This window comes from Leuciscus leuciscus (genome assembly GCF_965113295.1).
Source record: "Leuciscus leuciscus genome assembly, chromosome: 3".
NCBI lineage: Eukaryota > Metazoa > Chordata > Actinopteri > Cypriniformes > Leuciscidae > Leuciscus > Leuciscus leuciscus.
Window position 1 is genome coordinate 54,956,020 of NC_138727.1, and position 15,448 is coordinate 54,971,467.

General features: G+C 38.5%; 2 protein-coding genes across 2 annotated transcripts in view; both read right to left on the minus strand.

Annotated features, from left to right (window-relative positions):
- slc25a10b (solute carrier family 25 member 10b) overlaps positions 1–9,666 on the minus strand; it is a 14,396-nt gene extending 4,730 nt beyond the window's left edge. Inside the window, exons 1-7 of the mRNA XM_082163079.1 lie at positions 9,254–9,666; positions 5,762–5,881; positions 4,742–4,856; positions 1,054–1,102; positions 924–965; positions 794–837; positions 640–710 (exon numbers count right to left, since the gene is read on the minus strand). Coding sequence (XP_082019205.1) covers positions 640–710; positions 794–837; positions 924–965; positions 1,054–1,102; positions 4,742–4,856; positions 5,762–5,881; positions 9,254–9,343 — 531 coding nt within the window. The 5' untranslated portion in view covers positions 9,344–9,666. The remainder of the gene's footprint in view (positions 1–639; positions 711–793; positions 838–923; positions 966–1,053; positions 1,103–4,741; positions 4,857–5,761; positions 5,882–9,253) is intronic.
- Positions 9,667–12,207: 2,541 nt separating this feature from the next.
- Positions 12,208–15,012, minus strand: cldn31 (claudin 31). Its single transcript, XM_082163112.1, has 2 exons — positions 14,890–15,012; positions 12,208–13,449 (listed from the first exon to the last, which is right to left on the minus strand). The coding sequence occupies exon 2, from the start codon at positions 13,428–13,430 to the stop codon at positions 12,777–12,779; it is 654 nt and encodes a 217-aa protein (XP_082019238.1). The 5' UTR covers positions 13,431–13,449; positions 14,890–15,012; the 3' UTR covers positions 12,208–12,776.
- Positions 15,013–15,448: the final 436 nt, after the last annotated feature.

The window sequence follows — 15,448 nt, forward strand, 5'->3', positions numbered from 1 at the left end:
AACTCACAATTTCATGCCTAAACCTTTTAATTCAGCTCAAAATATCTTCCATTGGGTGTCTTTGCTGACCTCTTGTGGAATAATAATAATATAACATGATATTTCATGACTCTTGCCACTAGATGGCCTTATATCTCTATATGGAGCGAATGAGCTGTTTCCTCGGGGTCCTACAGTCACTTCAGTATTCATTGAGATACAACATGTAGACATTATAATATAATTTTTTGGTAAAGTTTTAGCATTTTTAGTTTGAATGTTGAGCATTTTTAGGTTTTCTATGTGTCCTGAAGCATTCCTCACATTCCACTCATTCCTAAGGGGTCAAATTGACCCGCGAGGGAAGTACTACATTTCAACCACAAAACTCATCGAATCCATTATATTTATTTCTGTATTTGTGGTTCAAGTGTGACAAAAGTCATGGGGTCTTGGACCTCTCTGATGAACACTTAATCATTTTTTTATTTTTATCCATGTCAAAATGACCCGAGGGAAGGAAAACCAGCCCCTGATAGACTTTATACTCTTCAGGCACTTATTTTGGGGTAACTCTCACTTCTACAGTATGAATTGCATGTTTTAAGGATAATCAGTAACAGATATATGATATACTCCCATCATGCACTGCTTCCTCACCTGTCCGACAGTGACGAGAGCTCCTCTGCTGGACGCCATAGTGGCTCCTGAGAACAGCTTCCTGGTTCCCTCTGAGAGAAAAGCATGTTTAGAGAGAGACATTCACACATGTACAGATGTTAATGACAGTCAGAGATCCAGAAGTGTGCTTTACCTTCCCGCCAGACCCTGAAGAGTCCGTCCAGCGCGTGTTTATAGCTGCGACACACACACAAATGATTCAGGTCAATCACATCATGACTGTCTGGAGTGTAAAGACTGTTTTTAGATGGAGACACACTCACTTTCTCCTCTGCTCTGCTGGAAGCTTCATATCGTTCTGCATCCTGAAGACATAAACAACATGAAATAATCAGCAGAAGACACACAGATGAGCTAAAAACACATCAGTAACACAAAGCCCACAATACACACCGAACGTTCACCATGTCTGCTGGAGTCCCGATGAAGCCGCCGGTGAATCCTGCAGAGAGACACAGACTGTGAGAGGATATCGCTATATATTTTGATTTATAAATGCATTGAGGTTATTATCATTAACTAAAAATAAATATTTTGGTTACTTGAAATGAAATAAACATTAACTAGAAAATAAAATATGTAATAAAAACATAAAACTTATTTAAATTTTTTATTTTTGTAATTTGTATTAGTTGAACAAAATGTTATATAAACAATATATCAAAAAAGTATATCAAAAAAAAAAAAAAAAAAAAAAAAAAAAAACACTTTCAAATGAAAATATAAAAATAAACAAAACTGAAATAAAAACTAATATACAATATATACTTCATTATATATATATATATATATATATATATATATATATAAAGTATATAACTATATATCGGTCGAATATACATACTGAAACTAACAAAAAGTTACAAAAACAAAACTACAACATTTTGAGCAAAAATAATTCATATTTAATAAAAACCATAATAGTAAATGAACTATAATAAAATAACACTTATGCATGCATTTATAAAACTTCATACAGCATGTTGCCTAATAAGCTGAAGTAGATTCATAAGTGAATTGCGAGCGATAAACACGATGGGTCTCTTGCACATTTACCACACTTTCAATTGCTGTAATTATGCTCTATCAACCCACTAATTCCTATTACCAGAAATCCTGAATATCATTATTCAGTCCCTTCAGCAAAAAACTTTTCCCATAAATGTGTAAAACTGCAATTGTTAGGCCGAAGAAAAACAGCCTTGACTCTTCTGTGCTCAGTGTCTACAAACCAATCTCTAATCTACCATGTTTTGGCAAAACAATTATAAAGAGAGTGTCCATACAGATTAATAACTCTCAACACCAATAAACTTAGAGAGATATTTCAGTCTGGCTTCCGGGCGGAGCACAGAAACAGTCTTGATCAGGGTTTTAAACGATCTGAAAGTTATTTGGGACTCAGGAATCTTGGCAATCCTTGTTCTTTTAGATCTGAGTGCTGCTTTTGACACCGATGATCATGTGATTCTACTCGACCGACTTCAGATCTGGGTCGGCCTATCAGGTCTGGGTCGGTCTCAGATCCTACTTAAGCAACAGGGAAAACTGTGTTACGTCATTTCTTGTGGTGTTCCTCAAGGCTCAATTTCGGGTCCTTGTGGAATTACAAATTTAAGAATCTGTTTAAGATCTGTTGATCTTACATCCTTACAGAACATCAGATAAAAAAACTATGGGGAAGTACACTGTATTTAGCATTTAAGGTAAAGATGACGACATCAGATGACTGATTCGGTTAAGCAAAGCTTTTATAAAGCGGTTCCTGCCAGTCCTGTTCTCTTAATTGTAAGTCAAATGAGTCAGATAACTGAGACTCTCACCCTTTGTCTTTAATGGCTCTTAGTTCTTTGTATAGTTATGCTTATTGTATTAGGACTGGTGACACTCTAGTCTAGAGTCTGGGGCGGGCTCCTAAACCTGGATACTTCATTTGCATCCTTTCCTCTGGTCATTTTGAATGAAAAAAAAGTAAGTGTTCATCAGAGGGGTCCAAGACCCTAGGACTTATTTTTGCAATTGAACCATGAATACACACATTTTTCTTTTTTTATGGAATTGAGGAGTTTTGTGGTTGAAATTTAGTATTTAGCTTCAGTACACATAGAAAAACCTAAAAATGCTCAATTTATAATTTTATAATGTCTACATGCGTATCTTATTGCAAACTGAAGAAAAAACTGACTTTAGGACCCAGCGGAACAGCTAATTTGATCCATATAGAGATTTAAAGCCATCTAGTGGCAAGAGTAATGAAATATCATGTTATATACTTTTTTCCCCACAAGAGATCGACAAATACACCCAATGTAAGATATTTTGAGCTGAATTAAAAGGGTTATGCTTGAAATTGTGAGTTATTTTAAATTGAAGTTGAAAGAATGTGAGGAATGTGCTTAAATTACTATTTATTTATTGATCAAATCTAGTAATTTAAAAGTAAATACAATAAAATAAAAATCTCCCAAAAAATTGCATTAAAAATAGAATCAAAATGACATAAAATAAGCTTTCTGGACTAAAATAAAATAAAAAAAAAGTATAATTTTAGGGCTTCGGGTCATTTTGACCCGCGAGGGAAAGATGTGTTACAAAGTGCGAGGGAAGGATGAAGATTGAGGTCGTCAGCCAGTTTCTTATTCTCCATTCCTAAGCACTGCCTCCTAAAATCTATATAAGCTACAACGTACACTTGCCTTCGTTAGACTTGATGCCAAACAGCTCGTGTTCTTCTTCAAGGAGAATCATACAACCGACTCTCATGGTCTTCACCTCTGAGTTTCCTTCCTCTAATATTTAACCAATACATGCTTAATAGGCTCATTAAATGCCATATTTAATTTCACCAGTATGCAGATGACACTCAACTCTATCTTTCACTTGCACCAGATTCCCACAATGCAATTTTTCACCGTACTGTCCTGCATAGATTAGAGGGCATAACATTGTTGATGTCTCAGAGCTTCCCACAGCTAAACACAGATAAGACAGAGGTACGGTAATGACGCGCGGCGAACATCTATTGCTCCATATCTTGACTCGTTATCACTAACAGCCAGTAATCAGGTCAGGAACTTGGGAATCATGATTGACATGACCTTAGTTTTAAAAAACAGCATATTATCACCTCAGAAACATCTCCAAAGTACGTGACATTCTCTCCCCTTCTGACAGTGAGACACTCGTTCATGCATTTGTTACGTCTAGACTTGATAACGGCAATAGTGTTTTAGCTGGGTTACCAAAGAGCTCTCTCTATTAAACACTAAAGAGAGTTCAGACCGCAGCTGCACCAATGCGAACTCGCTCTAAAGCTAGAAATCACATGACTCACAACACTCAGATCCCTTCACTGGCTGGCTGTATCATTCACAACTGAATCAAGATCCTCTTACTTTTCCTCTGCTTTTGTAAGTCCACTTTTCATTTATTACTTAAAGCTCACTTGAAGTTCTTCGATACCACAACATAACTGATAAAGTTCAAACATTATTAAAGGCAAGTGAGCAGTCAGTAATAAAATAAGTAGTAAAAAATCAGTAATAAAACAAATTACAAGCAGAGATGAATAGTAAAGTCTAACGGTAGTATTCAGGGACAGAAATTAATAATTAAGCCTAAATGTAAAATAACGCAATGTAATATTTGTTCATGTAGAAATTTATAATTTTTATCTTTGTTAAAGCTGTATTTAGTTGTTTTATTAACATTAATGACACGGACAACAGCAGGACTATTAGGTGTGTGCTGTCACTTTAAGACCGAATAAACTCTCTCAACTGTTCACTTATGACAGGCTAACCAAGAGAATCTCTCTCTCTCTCTCTCTCTCTCTCTCTCTCTCTCTCTGCTGTACCAAAATAAAAAGCTTTTTATTATCTTTGTTTTCTTTTTTCTTTTCTGTGAATGTACTTCTCTTCTGTAAAGCACTTTGTAAAAGTTGCTACATAAATAAAGCTTTAGGTACTTGCTCTAAATCCAATTCTGATCGCATCTCATCATAAGGTGATGCGCATCGCTGGTGTGTGATTGTGTGATTGTGTGATGGTGTGTGTGTGTGTGTGTGTGTGTGTGTGTTCACCTCCAAACGCGCCCAGCAGGACTTTCTGATAGAAAGGCATGGGTCCCTGACTGCCGCTGCCCATCATGTCTCGCACCGTCTCATAGATGGCGAACCGTGTGAGAGAATACGACATCTGCAGAGAGACACAACACGTTCAGTTCATCATCATCATCATCTTCTGTGTTAGAGAGGTTTAGCCTGTACACACTACAACATTAATCTTAAGCCCTTAATCTCACACTTAACCATGAGAGATTTCACACTTTAAACTGAAGATCCTGAGTTTCATGAGTAAACACAGACTGGGAACATGACCTGCTTCTCTACAGGGTCACAGATGGGAAATAATGTGGTATAAAAACTTCATAATGGCAACTTTCACAAAGTTAAATCACTGGACTAATGTTTCTCGCAACCACAGCAATTCTGAGTTTGACACCTATTGTTTTATTTGATAGCTATTGTTATCATTCACACACAGCACTAACACACCAGGAAACTCTGATGTCATTTTGCCAGATCTGCATCTGAAATACACTTGTGTTTGTGAATATGTCATTCAGTGGAGTATCGCATGTGGTTTATTTGAAAGATCGACTTCCTCACTATTGTTCAGGCTTTCTGCACTGTCATGGTGAGCGTTCAAGCCGTTCCGTAGATTAGTTTTGTTGATAAAGGTGACGTCCTCACTATTGTTCTGCTTTATCACGGTGAATGTTCATAACTCAGTTTCGTTTTGTCATCTGCATCTTTTCCAAAACTCTGGCAAATCAAGAAGATTTTCAGTAAATAAATGAAGTGAATTGCTTTGTGTCCGCTTCTTCACCACTCAAGCTCTTTGAGTTTTACATCAGTGTCTAAACACACGCTCAAACCGCTGTAGATCCTGATCACATGACCTTTCTCTCGCTCTCTAACGGAAAAAACACATTAAATTCAAGGCAAAGGCTGTCTGTGTGAAAGTGTCTCCAGTTTCATATCAGTGTTGAGTTTTCCCAGAATTCCCCCTGCCGGATATGAATGGGATCGGGATCTGACCTGTCTGCAGAGGGAAGCGCTGAGGCCGTTGTAGAGCGCCAGCACACCGTCGCTCTTCACCACGTGCATCGCCATGCCAACCATCCTCATCTTCACCTCCTGCTGCGTCTGCAGGTGCACCTGTTCAACAACATCATCATCATCATCATCATCATCATCATCATCATCACAATCAACATCATCATTAACATCACCACAAAAAACAACAACAGCATGTTCCTTCACATGAGTCTGAAACGGATACAAAATACAATAAAAAATGAAACAAAAAAGCACACACACACACAACACAAAACAGTAGAGCGTTGGCGCTTGCAACGCCAAGGTCATGGGTTCGATTCCCAGGGAAAGCAAGAACTGATAACAATGTAAAATGTGTACCTTGAAATGTAAGTCACTTTGGATAAAAGCATCTGCTAAATGTAAGTGTTAAACACATTTTGTGTCTGGTTTAAAATATACGGCCTTTATAAATGAGTCAGTTGAGTGATGTGTGTTTTTCTCTTCTGTATATATATATATATATATATATATAGAGAGAGAGAGAGAGAGAGAGAGAGAGAGTAAATATTATCTATCCAAATAGACGGACAGTTCCTGTTATACTGATGTTGACCTCAAGTGTGTAAAATGTGCAACAATTTTCTCATTCAAGCATTACATAAATACCTGCACAGCACGCAACAGGTTATAACAAAACCTCACACACACACACACACACACACACACACACACACACACACACACACACACACACACACACACACACACACACACACACCCACACCCACACCCACACCCACACCCACACAGGGTTTGAATAGTGGCCAACAATAACTTCACATTTCCTTCTGCTCAAAGAAGATATTATTTGTTATTGTATTCAGCTTAATAATGCAACTGTCACTCAAAAGAGCCTGAACAGGAGTTTTACAGGTCAGCGATACACAGAAGATCAAGTGTGCAGAATATAGAGGGGAAATATTACAATATCAAGAAGAATATTCACATAAATATGTTTGCAACTTGTATCAACCTGTTTGTACCTGTTCATTCACAGACCATTGGTAAAACTTTATAATACGATTCCACTAGTTCACATTAATGCAATACTAACATTATTAACAATGAGCAACTCATGTGTTATTGTACTTATTAATCTTTGTTAATATCAGTTCATAAAAATACAACTGTATCTGTAACATCAGCTGTGGTCCGTTAAATAGCCTAATTATTATCAGATACAACTTCTGATTTTAATAATTTACTAGTAAATGTCAATAAATGTTTCTCATCGTTAGTTCGTGTTCACTAATGTAGTTTACTGATGTTAACAAGCGAACGCGTTTGCAGATGATTTATAAAGGTCAAAGGTCACGCTCAGATTGGACTCACGAGGGTCTCGCGGTCTCTCTTTAAACACACGTCTGAAGGGTAACCGGGTCAAGCACCACTTCTGAACTCACAACACGCTGTTTTTAACTTCAGCCAGTGTGTGTGTGTGTGTGTGTGTGCGGTTGAAGGGCACTTATCTGTGGCTTTTGGTTGGTTTTAGTGAATAGCAGACAATCTGAGATCATTCAGCCTGTTATCTTCTCAAACACACGAGAGCCCTCAGAAGATCTGAGGCTGAGAAATGACGGATCGCTCAATAAACTCAATAAACTCAAACTCAATAAACTCGCTCTACTTCTTTTAATTCATTCATTCGCGTTTCATTCATTGCCGGTGCTTTCCGGCCACCTGATACTTTCCTCTGTGAAACTGAGGGAAAAACACACAGTAAAACTACAGTCTCATGGAGCAGACACACACACACACACACACACACACACACACACTGAAGGTCAAAGCAAGACTAGATAATCAAAGTCCAGCAAACCGGACTCAACTGGACACACACAGATGGCAGACATGTGCCGATCTCACACGTGTGCGAATCTGGACAAAAGCATGCATGAACACACACACACACACACACACACACACACACACACACACACACACACACACACGTTGATAGTGAATGAACACTTCCTGTCCCATAAAGCAGCATTACTCAGCACATCGAGAGCTGATCCTAAAATACCACTGGCCTTTAATATAAAAGAACAGCATGCAGAACATTTACAGCCTTTCATTCCCACTGTCCATGTGAAATACTTCAGTACAGTTCTGGAAAACAATTAACACACACACACATCCAACTCTATTATAAGCCTCACACCCATTACAAGAACAACGGAGAGACTCGAGTGTGAGCGTCTGTGAACCACAACACTGTAATTACACGCCCTTCAACAGTTTCAGGAAGGGTTTGGGAGTCGGACTGACCTCCGTCCTGTTATAATGTGATCACACACACACACACACACACACACACACACACACACACACACACACTTCTGGTTTAGTCACACATGACATCACATGAGGACAATAAACTGATCCCAAATCAGACCTCAGACTATTGACATCTGCCTGTCAATGATTTAAACATCTAAAGTGCAGGATCAATTTATTCATTATATATAATTCATTTAAATGCTTTTCATTTAACCTTAAATTTAAATATGTACAAAATTGCTTTGATAAAAAAAAAGTCAAACAAACACTTATTTGACACAAAATTACATTGAAAATGTATATCATAATTTGACAAGGTTGTCAGTAGATTTGGGAAAGACAAAATTATTTCAAGGATTATTTTGTTGATATTGTTAAAATGGTCAAATATTAACCGATTTATCAAACGTAACATCTTCACAAGGTTTTCGAAAGATTTTGCAATAAATAAGCATTTATTGGATGTAAAATGTTTGTTACAATTCGACAAGTTGTTAAAATGGCCACATATTACAGTCATGAAATATTAATTACAATCTAACAAGGCTGTGAGTAGATTTTGGGACAAAATACAAGCATTATACTGATAGAGTGACCAAATATTATCTGATGATATTTGGTAAATTATGTTGGCAAATTATGGATCTGAAAAACGACAATAGTATTAAAATAGCCAAAGATTATCCAAATTATCAGATATAAGCTAAACAAACATTCATTGCAATTTGACAAGTGTGTCGGTACAGTCTGAAACACACAAACTTATGTAAAATTACCAAATATTGTATGTATGCATGTATACGTATATAAAAGACGTTGGCAGATTTTAGAACAGATTAGCAGAATTATGATAATAGTGTTAAAATAATAACACTAGCCACATATATATATATATATATATAATATAATAATAGCCAAATATGTTCAGATTTGTGTTATCAGTCTGGCCGATATTTTCGGGCTCTCAATATGTTTAAATATCAATTATCAAAATGAGGAAAGTATGCACAGTTTTCTCTTCAAAGCCACACATAAGTCATGTGCTCGAGCGGGTGTTGTCTTCCTCTGGGGATGAAGATTAGACCGATTATCTGTCATTCTACCTTAACTAGCCATCCACACACACACACACACACACACACTCACCTTGATCAGGTCCAGCGGGTGCGTGCAGCAAGCGGCTCCACACGACGCGATCCCACCGAAATACCAGCGCGACATGCGTTTCTCCGCCATCTCTCCGGTCCCGTTAACTTCTCTTCTCTCGTGCTGGTTGCGAGCGACGCGTCCTGTGCTGCGCGTTGCTGCGTGCGTGGATGATCTCGCTAATCTTCCGCGAGGTCAAGAACGGAACGGTGATGTTTCCGATGTGCTCGAGACATGCCGAGTGCGTGGCGTGCGTGACCGGTGCGCGCGGACAAACAAAGCGTCGCAAAGTTCACGAGCAGCCAATTGCTCGCGAGGAATCTGGAACGGCCTCCCGGTGCGCCAGATCCTCCTACTGGCACACACACATTACAAACGCACGAAAAAGAGGAAGAAAAAAAACATCCATTCGAGTGGTGTTCATTGAGAACGAGGGCTGGACTCTTAAAGGGACAGTAGCCGCTGAGATGACTCGGGAGCGCGCTGGGTTACTGCACTGTCACTTTAAGACGAGGCCCTTCCTCATTCACACGCAACTTCTAGAGCAGGAGTGGAGCCACTGCATTGGCACAATAGAGTTGCAATACTGTTGTGTAAAATGTTTAGTGTGCAAGTAAACGTTTGTTCTGGAGACATGGCTGACTGACTGACTGACTGACTGAATGACTGTATCTCTATAAAATGTCCATTTATTATGTAGGCCTATTACCATATAAGACTCATATCAATCGTATGTCTAAAAAATCAGGTAAATAAATTAATCAATAAACATCAATTAACAAATATATAATCATTAATTATACTGAGCATTTGAAAAAAATATACTAATAAAAGCAATATGTGAGACTGTTATGCAACAACAAAAAACAATAAACGGAGACATGGCTGACTGACTGAATCTCTCTATAAAATGTCAACTTATAATGTAGGACATATATTTACCATATAATATTTATAGTTTTACAATATAATAAAAAAAAACATATAATTTACCATCTATTACCATATAATATTTATCGTCTGTCTAAAAATCAATTAGCCTACTTTAACATTGAAAAGTTAACCTGACAATCTAAAGTCTCTTTATCAGCTGCCAGTTCCATGAAGAAAACATTTCTTTATTATTATTATTATTATTATTTGCTAAAGGGATTTGTTGCCATCAGAACCCCGATCTTTGTGAAACCATGCACAAAATATATGACATGTCCATAAACTAGTCAATAATTAAATATAATTATAAATATTTAACTGAGACCTTTATACTGTTTTTGTGCTTGTATCATAATTAACGTAAAATCTAAATCAAAGACAACGAGAAACTGAGAAGAAATGCTGAATAGAAAAAAATAATAGAAGCTTATTTCTGTTTAAATAAAAATCACTGGAAAAGTTGATTGGGATCCCATATCTTGCGCTTGGCTGTCATCTTGTGGACATTTGCAGTACTTCAGTTACTGTGGCTGAAACGCTCATACTTAAAGAATGGAAGTTTTTTTGGCTTTTAGTATGTTACTCTTACTGTTATCTACGGTTATCTAAGCTTGTTTCTGCCACAGAATAAAAAATAAAAAGGTAATTGCAACTTTTTATCTCACAATTCAGACTTTTTTTCTCAGAATTGCATCTTGCAATTCTGACATTAATGCACAATTGGGAGATATAAAGTCAGAATTTCATGATGTAAAGTCGCAACTGCAAGTTTATATTTTGCAATTCTGACTTTATAACATGCAATTGCAACTTTATATCACGCAATTACAGGCAATACTGACTTTATTGCTCGAAATTCGGAGAAAAAAGTCAGAATTGCGAGATGTAAACACAATTGTGAGATAAAAAGTTGCAATTATGTTTTAAAAATGTTTTATTCTGTGGTGGAAACAAGCTTCTATAGTTATCTATAGGCTAGTTTGCTCCAAAACAATGACACAATTCGCATTTAGAAGATACAAGTATTTTAAACTTCCGCCAGTCTCTCACTTCCGCCAATAGGGATCAATGATTTTGATGATATCACTCTGCACTTCTGCTTCTCATCAAATTTTCTGTCCAATCAAATGCTCTCCAGAATATGAAGCTCCGCCCCCTACACTATAAATGAATGCAGAAGCTGTAGCTAAAATCGGTCAGTTGTTCACACATTTACTATTTTCTACATGGTGAATGGCATATAGTGCACTATATAGGGGATAGGGAATGATTCAGACAGTGTAAATATGCTTTCCACCGGGGCGAATGAAGGTTTCATGTTAGTGTCACCTGAACCTCCGCAGCTTCGATCCAGAGACACGATACACAGAGCGGATCCTATGAGCGAGTCACCGTGGACCAAAAAACATCGGATCCATTTGAATTCAACACAGAATATTGTATTTTAAAGTGATCTGGATGAGATTAGGAGGAGAAACGGTTAGGAGGAAACTGCAGCTTTACTGAGCTCAACAGCCCTGGTCGAGCTGTGATATAAACTAAACGCTATTGGCTAATTTAAAAAAGGGAGGAGCTGCTCAATATGTCCCGCCCCTTTTTTCTGTTTCAGGGGAAATTACGTCAACACACTAAATAATGCTGCACGTTTCAAGGCACTTCAGTGGGCCTATAAATCCCTCCTTATATGTGTTATCATCATATAACATTATCCTCCAATAATGTTCCCGCTTAAACCATCAAGGGTTTGAAATGAACCCAGTACAGGACTAACAGACCCTTCACTCTTTCCTGGTGTCTCTGAAGTGTTGATGTTTATGAATTCCTCCTCCTCTCGTGACGGATGATTCTGAAGGAGTTCTATGGAACACGAGCTCATATTCCACTGTGATGACATCATCGGACTCACAGTGGACACTGTGTTTATTGTCCCTGTGCTGTATTCTGCTATTGTGTTGTGTGTGATATTCTGCCAACGCATGTTGTCAACACACATCAACATGTACATGTGCACATAGTCAGTCTATATTATTACATTAGGTTTATTAGACAAATAATGCACAGTAACACATCAATAAATAAATCACATGAGATATAATCATTAATTATACTGAGCATTGGAAAAAAGACAAACAAAAACAATATGTGAGACTCTTATGCAACAACAGCAACAAAAAAAAAGAGTAAACTAATTACAGAGCTTAAATTGACCTCATATAAAAGGCTTTATGAATTGTAAATATACCCAAATTCAGTCTATGTAGGACAGAGTCAGATTTCTTAATGCAATTGGACTGTCTAAATGAAAATTTGCCCTCATGTCGTTCCAAACCCATGTGTTATTTCTTTCTAGCACTCAAAAGTAGAAAAAAAAAAAAAACATTGAAAATTAAGAATACATGAGAATGGATAATAAAGAGTTAAATTAAAGGAGCTGCATAAATTTGATGCAAAACTCTCCATTTGTGTTCCACGGAAAAAAATAACCGCATACAGTTTTTGAATGACACGACAGTGCGTAAATAATGATATTCCTTTATTTCTGAAGATTAAACCTTGTATGTGACCACTTTTTCCAGGTTGATGTCACCTTTTACACAAAGACTTTCTCCGGTTTGCTCTCTGCCGTGGAGGGAGGGTTCGCTTTTCCTCCTCGTCCAAAAACAGGAATAGCTGGAGCTCCAGGGGAGGCGGAGCCTAAATAGAGCACAGCCCCGCCCACCAGCATAAGCGCGGTCACGGCCCATCCCAGGTAGAGCGCCGATCCGAGTTCACGTTTGAGCGGCGCGGCGACACTCGGGTCGTAGAAATCCCGAATCACGACGTACACGGTCCAAGCCACCGGCACTAGGTAGAAAAACGCAGCTAGGAGGAAAAGCACCGCGCCGACCTGCGCCATCCGAGCCTTGGTTTCGTGAGCGTCGCCGAGGCAACGCGTGCACTTCAGCCCGGTTACGCTGAGCGGGACCGCTAGCAGACACAGGAACAGGGACAACACGCACAGGCCACGGCACATCTGGACGGAGGCTGTGAGCGCGAGGCCCGAGTCGTAGACTTTACACTGCAGACGGCCCCGTTCCGACAGACACGTCATCCACAGCCCCTCCGACAGCACCTGCGACACCACCAGCTCGTCCCCCACGAACGCAGACACACGCCACCAGGGGGCGGCGCAGACCAGGACCCCAAAACCCCAGCCTGCGATGCCCAGCACCAGACCCATCATCTGAAGACTTGTGTTCGCCATTACGAATGATTGATTCAGTCTGTAAAAGACAATGGAGTTTAAAATACAGGATATTTATTTCAAAGAAAATGTTTCCGTGTGTGTGTGTGTACATTCGTTAGGTTTGGAAAATAGTTTTATAACCCTCCCTTAAAAATATATAGAAATATAAAAACAACAAATCAATTATAACTGAATAAGACATTGATAGTTTTCATTTCAGAAACACAAATATTTAACATTTATTTATAGTACTTTTCGAATTTGCGCCTGCCTCCCACGCCGGACACGCCCGTTCGAATCCCGCTAGGGGTTGAGTAGGACCGGTTACATTTGGAGGTGCGTATAAACCTCACTCCCCCGGCCTCATGAGGCGTGACTGAGGTCCTGTCCCAAACGGCACCCTAAACACTAGTGGTCTTCCTACGAGTCCGCACTTTCGAGACGTAACGCCCCTTTTGACTGTCGGGTAGAAGTTTGCTGTGGAGCTCGCTTCAGTGCCGGCTCTCCAAAAGTGTGCATCGACCGCAAAGGGGGTGCTCGCGGGCACCCTTCTGAAACCTAAAATGACAAATGTGACACCCTACGGTCTTATGGACTTAAAGGACACCACACACGCGGAAGCCATTGTAAGTCCACAAGACTAAAAGTGCGTATGAAGTGTGTCATTTGGGACAGAGTCTGACACTAATGTATTGTTTTAGCGTCCTTGTTAGCGCACACGCCTCCCACGCCGGAGACCCGGGTTCGAATCCCACTGGAAGCATGTCGAGTACCAGTTACATACATAATGCATATATTTATATTTAATGTAATGATCTACAAAGAGATGGATAAACTTAAAAAAAGCTTTTAACTTAAACTTACTTAATTTAAAAAAAGCATTTTAAACTTTACTGTCAATAACTAAGTTTTACAACAATTTAGTAAAATAATCTAACATTGCTAAATATTTTCATTTAAACAAATATAATCTTTTTATAGATGGAATTAAATTATGCTTTATTCATGTTTGCATAATTATTATTAACTACATACAGTATTTCTAATAATTAATTTCACTATGACTATCGGTTAAGTAGAGAAACTGCTACTAATCTCTGTAATACTTTGGTACAATTAGGTTCCATTAGTTAAGTTTAGTTAATGCATTAACTAACAATGAGCAGCACATTTGCTACATTATTTATTAATGTTTGCTAACATTCACACAATCGTTCATTGTTTGTTCATGTCAGCTCAGCTCCATTAAACAATATTACCAGATACAGCGATTGATTTTAATAGTGCATTAGTAAATGCTGAAATTAACATTAACTTTGTTAGTTTGTTAGTTCATGTTACTAAAATCTCTTCACAAGAATTCTGTATGAACTCCATTTCTAAAACGACATAATTACAAAAACAACTCAGAAGTATAATTCTACTAAATGATTTTGAATGATTTCAGCAGATGAAGTGGAATATCTTCAGTACTTACGGTGTGTGAGGAGCGTCTGTGTGTCGAGCTGATGTTGTCAAACTTTCATCTGTGTGTGTAGAAACACTCTCTTTGTTCTCACATGTGGGAGTAAATCAGCATCTGAGTGACGGACAATATCATCTCATCATAATGTGAACACACACATAAATACGGCAAGCACTTATGCAAGCGCCCACACACACACACACACACACACACACACACACACACACACACACACACACACACACACACACACACACACACAAGAGCTACAGTCATGCAAACATACACACCACAAATACATATACTGTGTATTCATTAGAAGGCAACTAATAAACACACAAATATGTTTCTCTGTTCACACCAGAGCAGTAGGTGGCAGTATAGAGTAATGTTCACTAGCAGATTCAAGACTGTCATACACATAGACATGTATAGAAAGGCTAGATGGCTCAAGGCGGAGTCAGCTGTGTCGTCACTTGGCGGCCATCTTAGGTCAGGAGACTGCGCTGCTGCTCCCTGCTGCTGTGGACGGAAGGTGAGTGACATACGCCAACTAAAATGCTCGTAACTT

Excerpts from the sequence above, each read along its gene's own strand:
- cldn31 (XM_082163112.1), bottom strand. The coding sequence starts at position 13,430 with ATGGCGAACACAAGTCTTCAGATGATGGGTCTGGTGCTGGGCATCGCA.